Raw genomic sequence first — 12,596 nt, forward strand, 5'->3', positions numbered from 1 at the left:
CCTGGGAAAGAGAATGAATCAGAATTTAATATGACTTTGATGCATTATTTTCATCTCGCCCAGTGCCACAGTTTCAAAGAGCGCCAGGCGCTCCATTCCTCTGCATTTTAAAAGATTTAAATTGCCCCAAACTTTTTTGATATAAAAGCTGGAACTCAAGTGTATACAAAAAGTTATTCTGCTGGAAAGATCTCTGGGGAGAGTTTCAGATATTTCATTTGAAATTGAAAGTCCAGTTTTTCAAATACGGATTTATCCACTGTGAAAATTTGACAGAGGCAGAATTCAGTGTACTCCCTGCTGACCTATAAAAGAAGAAAATAATAACCTTTGAATTATGTAATCCTATTACACCACAGACATAGCTTATGTTTACACTAATGTCATTGATTAATTTTAAAAAACTTCTAAGATATTCCAGCTATGTGTCGTATTGATAAATGTTAACATTTATTACACAATAACATTCGTAATACGTGACTAATGTTTGTAATGCTTGTGCCAATTGTGTCTAAATCTTGAAAATGCCAACTAATTCTCGTAGTGAGACAAGGCTGAATTATTGATCTTTTACGTGCTAATAATTTTGAGCGCATACTTAATCTGCATCGTTGATGAGTGGGGATGTGCGTGCATACATGAGCAGCTCACTGGAGGATCTTGTTGCTGCTTTGGAGCTACTGGAGCAGAGAAAAGCACGGAAATGTCTGCAATCTGAAACCTTGTAAAGAATTTATGAAGTGCTAAAATGTTTTTTCCCAAGAGACGGTCTCAGCCAGCTGCCAAGGCCACTGTGAGCCATTGAGTGCACCAGACTGCAATGACACATACGGTATACACATGTTGTAGATATGAACAGACTCTGATGCTCAGATATGACTGAATATGAACAAATACTGGCTTTCTCACTCTGAAGTCCAACAGCTGTAGATTTCTATGGAGTTAATTGGGCCAACATTGACATTTATTACCCTCCTTTACTCTGGAGAATGCTCCTGCTCAATCTGCATTTAATGTCATTCCTGTTACTGTGATGCCAGCTTAAATTGAGCATTGACCATGATTAAGGGGGCTGACCTTATTTAATAATAGATGTAGTTTGCTAATTTAATGTTCCAGTGACCCCAGTGATGGGAATACATTGATAATGTCCAAACCCCTTTATGCGAGCCATGAATAAAACCACTTTGCATGAACAGCTATAAAGGAATACTAATCTTAGGATTTTAAATGCATCATATGTTAAATACCAACTAGTCTTAACAGACAACCGTTGAACTAAATAAAGACGACTGTTTGTAGTTTGGCAGAGGCAGAACTAAAGGGTGGCCGGGGTGTACTCGCCTCTACTTGAATGTGATTGGAGGCTACATGTGGAAAATGTAAAATCACTGAACATTATATGTAGGATGATATTATATGGAAAATATATCACAATAATGAAACGTCACAAGACTTATCGTCAAGGTATGAGTGGAATCGCATTGGGAGTTTAGATAACTCTATATTCCTATTGAGTTGAAAAGTTCATGCCCAGAGTAAGTACGTAAGTATGTCCAGAATTAAATAAATAAGAAGTAAATAAGAGCATGGTTATTTTTTCAACTGCAATTTTTATTTGTCTTTTTTCCCTTTCCAAAAATATCGCATCGTTATCGCATCTGTCGCATTGTATCGTGAACTCAGTGTATCGTCCCACTCCTACAGCACATCATCTTTAAGGATGCACAATTTATTGTAAGCAAGAATACAAAGTAACTGTTCATATCAGAACAAACATTCCCTGGGATTTGAAAACATGTGAACCCTCCTTGTGTAAAAATCTGTAAGAAAATTGTAGACATTTGATCTCTCAACCAAACTGTTTCACCCATTCTGAGACGACTACTTAGCATCGGAGGTCATCGTAGAAGACCTGCACTGTTGCAAATTTTATTTCTTCTATTAATGGGTTAGCAACAACGAGATAGATCTGCATAAAGAACACTAGGGATCAAAGACTCCACCATGTTGCATCCCAAACTTAAAAACACAAAAATGAAGAAGCTTTTTGGTTTAGAGGTGAAGTATTGTCAAAGAACAACCAAATGAACCACATTTATATTAACCTGGAGTCTTTATATGCACAGACAAATTAGTCTAAAACAATGTCCTGTCTTTTTTCTTTTCACAGTTTTCAGTGAAGACCTACATTCCAGCCTATACTTTGTCAATGCATCTTTGCAAGAGGTAGTATTTGCCAGCACCACAGGGACCTCTGTGCCCTGTCCTGCTGGCGGCGCGCCGCCTGCTTCGCTGCGCTGGTATCTGGCAACCGGAGAGGAGATCTACAATGTGCCAGGCATTCGCCACGTCCACGCAAATGGAACCCTTCAGATCTTCAACTTCCTGCCATCAAGCTTCAACAAGCTGATCCACGACAACACATACTATTGCACCGCTGAGAATCCTTCTGGCAAGATTAGGAGTCAGGATGTCCACATCAAAGCTGGTGAGTAAGCAATCAACAAATACTGTGATTGCACCAGTGATCATAAACTTAGAGAACCATCATCAAGAATCGAGAGTAAACAGAGTTACTTTAAATTGTATTATTTGTTGTTGTAAGTTATGCCTTTTTTTCTTGATGTCAAAATTTTGATAATATTGGAATATTATAAAGAAGGAATTACAGGCTCTGTCCAAGTTTCAGACATTCATCTTAATACCTCCTCATTTATATCACCTCCACAAGGGAAATAATTGTAAAGTAAACATAAAATGATTACATTAATTATGTTGTTAAAAAAGGATGAAGTTGCTCCTACAGATAAATATAATACTGTATGTGTTTCCTGGAAGACAAAGATTTTTTCAGTATTATTTTTCTGTTCATCAGCTTGTTGTCACTAATAATTTTCTTGCGTTAGAAATACTTTTAAAAAGATATTTAAACAGAAAAGTTTACTAAACTGTCTTCATTTTTTTTTTGCAAACTAGGGTGAAAAACGTGAGGCCTCATGACATCAGATCAAACAAAGAAAAATATTACCATTATTAATGCTACTTAATAGTATTTATACTATTTAATAGAAGCAACATTAAAAGTCTCTGTTTCACAACTTTGCGATATATAAATAGCTAAAAAAAGCATTGCACCATGTTTTTTTTTTGTTTTTTTTTAAGATTTCGTATTGAATTAATAAAGCTTTTCCACTTTGCAGGCCAATGCAGTAATACACATGATCAAATCCAGCCTCCTGTCATTTATCTGGGGCCTAGACGGGCACCAAGTCTATCTATTTACTTTAATAATTATTTGTTTTATACTGTTGCTCATTTGGTTGTGTTTCTTTCTTGTTTGATAGTTTCACGGGAACCCTACACGGTCAGAGTGGCTGACCAGAAGGCTATGCGAGGCAGTATAGCCGTCTTCAAGTGCATTATCCCAGCTTCTGTGGAGGCCTACGTGTCTGTTGTATCATGGGAGAAAGACACTGTTTCACTCAGCTCAGGTAGGTCATATTAATGAGTGTCTGTCTGTATCACAAAATGGGATAAATATGCCCTCAGATTCTCTCAGTAAACTGGCTGCACATATATCTTTAAATCCTTAGTCTGAGTAAGCAGCACAGACATGAAATCACTATATTCACCTGAGGTTTCTTGTCTGGGTGACTTTGCGCTCATGTGAAAGGGGTAGAGTTTGCACCATCCAATACTTTGCAGGCTGGAAGCAGAAAAGTGTAATTTTACTTTATTTGTTTCTTGTCACAAATGGAAATACAAACCAAACAGTGGTTAACATACGGCTAGCTGACAATTCTTTTTTTTTTTTACCAGCTTTTAAACCGTTACTTTAAACATTTTCTATACCTTTCAGTATTTTTTTTCACATCATTAAGGCACTTCTGCTTCATTTTATATTTGAAATTGGTAATAATGACAATTTCTCTAAGTTTTTTAGGATTTAAAGCTGCAGTATGTAGAGTTTTTTAGGTAAAAAAATCATAGTGTAATTCAAAGTGTTCTGAGAGGACACTGGACTTCTTCACCTTCTGTTAGTTCTGTAATCAGAGATCTTTTAACAAACCAAGTGGCCCATGAGCTGTTCTAGGCGTCACGATTGGCTACTCGACAAAACTCGATGTGCTTTCATGCCCTATTGGTAGTGAAGGTGCAATAGCTGACGTTCTAGTAGGAAATGTCTCTATCATGGCGTTGGGCACAGTGCCTTACATGCCAAAGCATGCAAATAAAAGGACGACCGACGTGGAGAAGTAAGAGTCTAAGAGGGAGAATGATAACAGACGTGCACGTTCACCAGAATGCCGGTGAATGACAGGGAAACAGGAAGTAAGTCAAGTTTAAAATAGGGAGGGAAGGGTGGAGCATGGTTGTTTCAATACCAGTCTCATGGATTCTACATACTGCAGCTTTCAGCTTTATTTGCTCATTGTGGGATGACTATAGTTGAATTGGTTTCAGGTCTCTAGTTCAATGAATGCTAGTGCCCCACCGAAGTGAGTTAGATTTGAGATGCTGCATTTGAGCAGCTGCTCCTCTGTTGGACTCTTCATCTTCTCCTTAGGGGAAAGCCCAACATCTCATTAAGAAGTCAGGTGAATCAAAAGGGCTACTACATGACTCTTTCTCTCTAAGCGCACCTCTCAAATCCATGTACTTTGATATGCATCATCATCATAAATGTGAAGGTCATTTTCCAAGAGACCTGAATCTGTTAGACCTGCTGAGCTTTTATATGGAGCATAACCTGCTCTGGTCTAGTGTGAGTTACTGTGGCCATTTACTGCAGTAAAGGATTATCCACTGATGTGATGCAGAAGACTCAGGGTAATGTAGGGAAATTACCTTTCTCAGCCATAATTTGGTTTTGTGGTACAGGCCCACAGTGTTGACTGCTTAAAACTATTCCCACCCACTGCTTTCTCAAAAGTACATGGATTTGTTTTTGTCTTTATTAAGGTCCCACTCACATAAGAGCCAAACCAGTAGAAAACTAGTAGAGTATGTTCTTTGGCTGTGTTGAAAATTGCATACTAACGTACTATACGCTATAAACTCAATGAGTATAATGAGTCTGCTATATATTATAAGGGTGATGAGCGTTCCCACTGAAGTATACTTCCAACTTCCCCAAGATGCATTTCAGACCTTCAACGACAAAAACCTGAAGCAGACGGAAGATAAATATCTCAGTTGATTCGCCACCTTTGACAGAAAGTGACCAAATAGAAAATTAACATTTGGTCATTTGATCCATGAAACTCGTGGAAACACATTTCATGCTGACATTTTGGAGATTTTCGGAGACCCTCCTTTGTGCTACTGACAAAACTTGCAGTTCACTTCAAAGCCCTAATAACAAAAGCGTTAAAATAATGGAAGACTAGAAGAGATGCTATTGTTTTGACTTTTAGCTTGAAGCCGGTCTCAGGACGATTTTATGTTCTGCTTGAAATCCATGGGCAGTTGAGTATGACTATACTTAAAAAATGTCCCGACGTAGTAGACATCCGGGCATTTCTCGTGTTCTCAATCTTTCCATACTATCTAATTGGAATGCACTACATACTCATTATGTCATCAGGCTTAGTATGAGTAGTACGTTAGTATGCAATTTCAAAAACAGCCTTTGTGTTGGCCTTGGATCCCCAAACCTTACCTTGTGGACAGCCAATATTATTCTATCCTGGCATGTTTTTGTACAAAACCATCTGCTTCACCTCAACATTGCTCGTCCTCAAAAACACACCATCCCTGAACCATGACCTCACTAAAACAACAGCAGTCCTAGTCTGTCCATTCGGGTTTTGAATTTTTTCTTGTGTTTCTCTCAATATATTGCATATCTTCTGAAGTTTTTCCGAAGCCCTTCCAGTCCCACGTATAGACTATTTTGATATCTCTATCTAGAGACAGCAATATTTAGAAATGTGGGCTGGTGAAATTTCTTTTATATACAATTAGTGTTATTTATTGAGAATGTTTTTAACTGTCACCATGGGGCACTGATCTTCTATCGCCTGTACACATTCACCTCAGCCAACTCTATTTTGATTCCAGCAAGAGGTAAAGCGGAATAGTTTACGTAGCATTGACCCAGTTACCAATCGTTTCGGATCCAGTGGTGCAGCATCATTTTTGTGGGTTGAATTTTTTTCCTTCGTTAAATGGAATGCTTATCTCTTTGATTGCTCCATGCGCTGCCCGCTGGCTGTTTTAGCTTGACACAGGGACGTTTAGGGACCTGTAAGTGAGCGCTTGATGTCATTTGACTGAGGGCAGAATCTGGGACGGTGTTTTAGTGGCATTTTAAATGTGTGTGCTCAAGCATGAAGATGTGTCTTCTGATCCATGCCAGCGACTCGAGGTTACTCAAGTTACTCGCTGTGAGCTGCTGGTTTAAGAAATCATCTAATGTCACAGTGAGCGGGGCAAATATGCAGCATGCAGATATGATTAGGTTGTGCAAATGAAATGAATCATGTTGACAAGGCTCCGAGATGATGTTCACTTCAACTGAAGCTGTAAAGAAAAGTGCCCATCAGTGTGTAAATAGGTAGCGGGGCATGTTTTTACATGAATGTTGACAATTATGTGTAATTACCAAGGAGTATTTTCACTGGGATTTGTTTGTTTTTTTATTAGTAAGATAACGTTAAAAATACTCAACAGATTTTGACAAAATGTTATATACCGGTAACACTTAACTTGAAGTTTTACACATAAGGCTGAAATTACGTTGTAATTATCTGTTATTAGCATGAATAAGGTGTCATGAAGGCTGTCATTAAGTGTCGTTTGCTAAATTATGACACCTTTGGAGCTATGTTGGCAATTTTTGGGTTAGGTGGAGGGATCTAGTGGGGTTATGTAGGGTTACGATTAGGAATTAGGATAACAAATGACACAACAGCCTTTAATACCTTCATGATTCATAGATAGATAACTTTTTATTCTCATACCACAGTCATATAATAAAATTGTAGCAGCTTGGTATGTTGTTACGACACATAAAAATATATCTACTTAAGAATAGTTTTAAAGCCAGATATATAAAAGGTCAAATACAACAGTGCAAAGGTACAGCAGTGCTAATGACAAATAAATAATATACTGATTCTTGTTCAGTTTGAAAAATTGAAGAATCCCTCTCTTGTATCATTGGCGAAAGTTTAAAATTCACATCTTTATTCGTACTGTAATTGACCGATCTTCATGAAATTTAACTGAGTAATGTCGAGTTGGTGCCTCAATTATCCCAGCGAGTTTCATCTGAATAAAATCCAGATTGCGGACGCCATTTTTCAAAAACATTTTGACCTACTGTATTGTTATCAATTGGAATACAACATTTTTCTAAACCTTTTAGGGGTGAATGATCACGGTACCATGATCAGTATCACTGATCCAGATAACTGCCAATATCTGGCAAAGAGGAGATTTGGAGCTTGGCAGAGGTTTGCACTGTGACTGTTTATGACTACGTCTATTTATCTTTTTTAATTCCTAAATCAGCTTAAATTGTGTCGTCTCCTGCCGTTCTGACAGCATGTAGAATTTGGACGATGTTTTTGAATTGATTTCAATGCATGCTTGGGTTTTTTTTTTTTTTTGGAGTTCTTTCACAAGCATTCAGGAGAACAACGATACTGGATTGTCCATGTTTACTTCAATAAGTACTTCAGCAGGCGAGTGCTGTCAGAAGCATGAGCACATGGTCAAAATCACTGCTGCTCCTGATAAATATTTGATGGTAGATTCTGATGCATGAGCGAATTCACCATGCGCCGTGTTATGGAGAGCGTATGTTTAAAATATGTGTGTGTGTGTGTGTGTGTGTGTGTGTAGAACACAGTATAGAAACAAAGGTAGGTGGATGCAGTTTGACACAGCCCAGATTTCCACAGTCCTGTTTCTCCTTTTTTTCCCCTTCTTTTTCATAAAAGAAGACTCGGTCTCAGTGGACATAAAATAAAGCTTTTCTACAGTTGCACTGAATTATTTATCTCAGGTTTTTGTTTCAAAGAGCAACATCCAATGCTCTTCTCTGCCCTTGCATTGTGCAGCCGAATGAAAAGAAGAAGAAAAGAAAAAAAAAAAAAACACTTTTTTTTTTCTTTTGTTGTTAAACAGGATTCTTAAAAAATGTAGGCGGGTCATGTGTCTTGCCAATTGGAGGAAAGCTTTTAACGTACATGCACTTAAGAAACGCTGAAACATTTAAACCTTTGATCACAACCTGCTGAAAATTGCCAGATATATGTGTAAACATCAGTAACGAGTAGCTAGAAAAACACCAGCAAGCAGCAACATTTCTTCAAAATGCAAGGATTCACATTCGGCTCCAAAAAAAAAAAAAGAAGATGTGTAATTACAGAGTGGAGCCTGTCTTAATTAATCAGCTGTGATTAAAAAGTTAATTACAATATGAATTACCTCTCAGATCAAGGACTGCTTAGTAGTCATTTGAAGCAGCCTGTTTTTAATGTGAATAAGCATGATGCAGGCTCATCGGGTCCTAATGTTGCCAATAACACACCATTAACCCGTCATGAATTTTAAATCAGTTTTCGCTTTGCAAGCTTTCAAATCCCTGGCTGGGATCTCGTCCTTGTTGCTTTTGATAAACAATTGACAGAGGCAATAGAAAGATGAAAGCGACCCCCCCTCCAAAAAAAAAAAAAAAAAAAAGAAATTGAAGGGACGTGTAGAAAAGGTGTGCTGCTATATTCTACTGTCTGCATTTTGTATGGGGAACCTTGATTTGAATGCACATAAATGCGATCACATGCACCTTTTGTGCACACGTGTAGATAGCTGTATTTTTTTTCTTCTTACATGCCCTTGTGTGTTTGCATGTCAAGTGAGCATGCTATTAAAAAAGGGAATGAGACTGGGATTGTGTGTGTGTTTTTGTTCTCTCCTCCCATTGTCCCTCATCATTTATGGTATGAGGAAAGCATAATGAGCCGCGCGGCCTTGGTCGCAGACAAGAGCCTCAGCAGAACCAGACCTTACGTAGATACTGAATTAAAAGAAGAAAAAAAAAAAAACATAATGTTACAGAGACCTTGTGCTCATCTTTAAGATGCAGGAGGTTGAACATGTACAGAGTGCACTTTGAGCACAAAATGTGTGCCTCTTTTGCAGTAACATTTTGATTCCCCTGAAGCAAAGTACAACACAAACCTGCACTCGTTTGCCTTCTTCTGCTCAGAAATAATAATGCCAACATCTGCGATTGTGTCGTGAATTGTATCAAGCTTTAATACAGGATGTACTCATTTTACTATATTATACAGAATAGTTAAGGCAAATGTTAAAGGCCTAAGCAACATAACTTTACTAAAAAAAGCACAACTAAAATGGAAAAAATATTAAATTATGAGTCAGTCGTGACAATCCTGTTACATTGTATTATTTTATATATTTTTTAGTAGAAGTTACTGCTTTAAATCCATTTTCCTGTTGCAACATTTTATCATTTATATGTTTATTAGCATATATTATGCTGACTTTCATTTTATTTCATCATCTAACAACATCCCTTTTGCTCCAATTAGTTTTTTTTTTTTAAATAAAAGTTTTTCATAAAATGTTTGAATGAATGTTTTGTGACTGCTTGAAAAAACAAAGACATTGAAATTGTTAGTTATGGTTTAATATAATAAATCCAGCAAGTTCATTGTGTCTTTTTTTTTTAAATTATATGTTGTGGTTTCATTTATTCAGACAATTTTTTTCAAGAAAGTTGATCTTCTGACTGCCAACTTTCAGTCTTCCTCAGAGGCACCGTGTGTAAAAGTTGTCTGAATAAATGAAACCTTAACATATAGTTTAATATTAAAGATGTTTTTTTATTTGTGCATATTTGACACTTAATAGACCTAGTTAGGCCCTGTGCACAGCGGTGTGTAGGACCCTATTGTATTGCACCAGTTTGTTTTTATTATTATTATTATTATTATTATTATTTTTAATTTTTTTTTCTTAAAAAAAAGTGATTGCATTTTTGAGGGCCTAAACACGTTAAAAAACTCATTAAAATTTGAACGCATATTAGGACTGGCATCATTATCACAGACAGACAGAGATTCCTTGCTTTTATAGAGAGATACATCTTGCATCCAACACCGCACTGTTAGTAGTTCACACATTCATACAGTATTTTTGTTTTAAACATACATGTTTATTTGGTTGTGTTATAAAACATTTTTGACAATAAATTTGAATCTTTATAGATTGAAATATTCCTCTTAGCAGCCTGTTAACTTGGATGATGTGCTACGCTTATGGAAGTTAAGAGTTTGTAGAGCGAAGTAGATGCTAATTAAAGGTAGGGTAGGCGATTTTCAAAAGCTAGCGTGATTTCGACTTTAGCCTCCCAGATGGCTCCGCCTTTACCCCCCTTGCCTCACCTCAGCTCATTGCTTGTATTGTGTAGAAACCTCATTGTCTCATGTCTCATTCAGCAGTAAGTAAACAATAAACCTTATCATTATATATGTTAAAAAACGTGACCACAAACTCTGTTTTAACTCTGTCAGTGGTGACGCACTTTGAAAGTGGGCTTGTGCATGCGAGGGGTCGAGAACGAGCAGGGAGACAGGGAGACGTGATTGGTTAAACGGTTCGTTTTTTTTCCATTGGTCGAAGTTATTACAGGTTTACAGCTGCTACAGTTGATGGATTTTCTTCGTTTCGTTTTTAGAGCACATAAGATCTTAATTTCTTAATTTCAACCAAAAACTTAAAAAGTTTATCTGGAGAAAATTGCCTACCCTCGCTTTAGTTATAGCAGCTTTCATTTGTATGCCAAAAAAAATGAATTATGATTTAATCCAACCGTCATTCGTAGTCATAGCGCCACTTATTGGTAAAAAGAAATCATAGACATTATATTTGCACAGAACATGTTATAATCCTTGAAAATGGTCAGCTACGTCTCAACACTTTAAAAATTCTGCTACATCCTGACATGCAACAGACCTCAACGCTTTAATTCAGAATGTACCTTGCCCCCCCCACCCACACACACAAACACACCTCAACTCCAGCTAATAATGCCAGGGAAAAATCTGCTAAGGAAGTGTATTTATTTCATTTAATCAAATTAACAAACATTATATTCACAGTTAGAATGCGACAAAGAGGTGAGATGGGGATTTTTGTATGGCTTGCAAAATAAAATTTTCACTCTTATCAGAGCCTTCTCTGTTGCTCTCATCTTCCTCCTCTTCTCCTGGCCTTTATAATCGCACTCGTTTCTTTCCCTTTTATCTCATTGCATAACCTGCTTGGCACAGTGCCCCACTCAGCTCCTCCTGCACGGTGCAGCTCTTGAAAATTAGCTTTATGCAAATAGAAACCGCCAATGCTTAAGTGATGTCACATTAATGTCGTCTACCCCAACTTGTTAAAATATGTCTTCGCTCAGATGTTTGACGCACTCCCCCGACTCTCTGGGGCTCATTGAGGTGCTTAAAGTCTGCAATTAAACTGTTTGTTTGCTAATAGCCTCAAATACTTAGCAGCCAGCTATTGGCTGAGTTTAATAAGGATCCCTTGCAAAGGTTTACTGTATAGTTGATGTGTTTGCTGTTCAGCAGGTATCTATCATGCCAGTGATGTGCCATCAGCTCCATTTTTCACTGGGATTGACGGTGAGGGCACCAGGAGGCAGAAAGAGATGGGGCTGTAAATTCAACACGCCCAAAGTCAGGGCAACCTTGAAACGAGGGCACAGTGGTGGAAGTTTGAAAGGAAAGAAGATGCATTGAAACGTAAAAAAAGGCGAGGACAGATTAGAGGGAAGGAATTGAGATGAGAGTTTGGGTGTTGGGGGGGGGGGGCACAACAAAATAAGAAGTACAAGGTTTAAGAGGCAGAGCATAGTGTGGGTGAGGCTTCTCTAGTAAACAACACACTGCGTCATGGCAGCTGTGCACGTGATCTTTTCCTTTCTTTCTTACTTGCCCCTTCTTTAATAAAAACAGAATTCTCTATTTTAGCATCCTCTTCAGTTTCCAGTTTTACCCTCCTCGTATAAATCTGGTTTGTTGATCATGTTGTTCTTGGGGGGGGCGGTTGGAAAATGGGTCACGGCTCAAGCCGGGGAGCGTGATCTCAGCTTGTAACCGCAGAGCAACTCAGATCAAGTTCCTCATTTTAAAATCAGCTTGCGCACACACAGTGATAATGTCTATGTGCCTGTCTGTGTGATAGTGGTCACATGGGTGTTTTTTCTCTTTTAATGTGTTCTCCACAGCGGTGAAAGTAACAGATTACAAGTACTCACGTTACTGTAATTGAGTTGCTTTTATGGATACTTGCACTTTTTTTGAATCTATTACTGAATTATTTGAATTGTACTTTTGAACATTTTAAAATAAGTAAAGTAATTAATTACATTTCTACACCCAACCGTTACTGAGTAAATTATTATTTTTTTTGTTTTGAAATGATTAACGGACATTGTGCAACTACAAAAAAATGTAAACAACTACACAACAATCAAATGCATCACATCATAGTCGACCAGTCAGATTAAACGTAATGCACGGCAGCAAAAAGGCATTGAATGGAGCTTT

At 37.6% G+C, this 12,596-nt stretch overlaps 1 protein-coding gene across 5 annotated transcripts in view; it reads left to right on the forward strand.

The window, feature by feature from the left end:
• dscamb (Down syndrome cell adhesion molecule b) overlaps positions 1 to 12,596 on the forward strand; it is a 140,040-nt gene that overhangs the window by 17,503 nt on the left and 109,941 nt on the right. For all 5 annotated transcript variants that reach the window (XM_028464268.1, XM_028464263.1, XM_028464265.1 and 2 more), the window contains exons 2-3: positions 2,174 to 2,491; positions 3,348 to 3,494. In XM_028464268.1, coding sequence (XP_028320069.1) covers positions 2,174 to 2,491; positions 3,348 to 3,494 — 465 coding nt within the window. The remainder of the gene's footprint in view (positions 1 to 2,173; positions 2,492 to 3,347; positions 3,495 to 12,596) is intronic.

The sequence above is a fragment of the Gouania willdenowi genome, chromosome 13 (assembly GCF_900634775.1).
Source record: "Gouania willdenowi chromosome 13, fGouWil2.1, whole genome shotgun sequence".
In the NCBI taxonomy this organism is placed as follows: Eukaryota; Metazoa; Chordata; class Actinopteri; order Blenniiformes; family Gobiesocidae; genus Gouania; species Gouania willdenowi.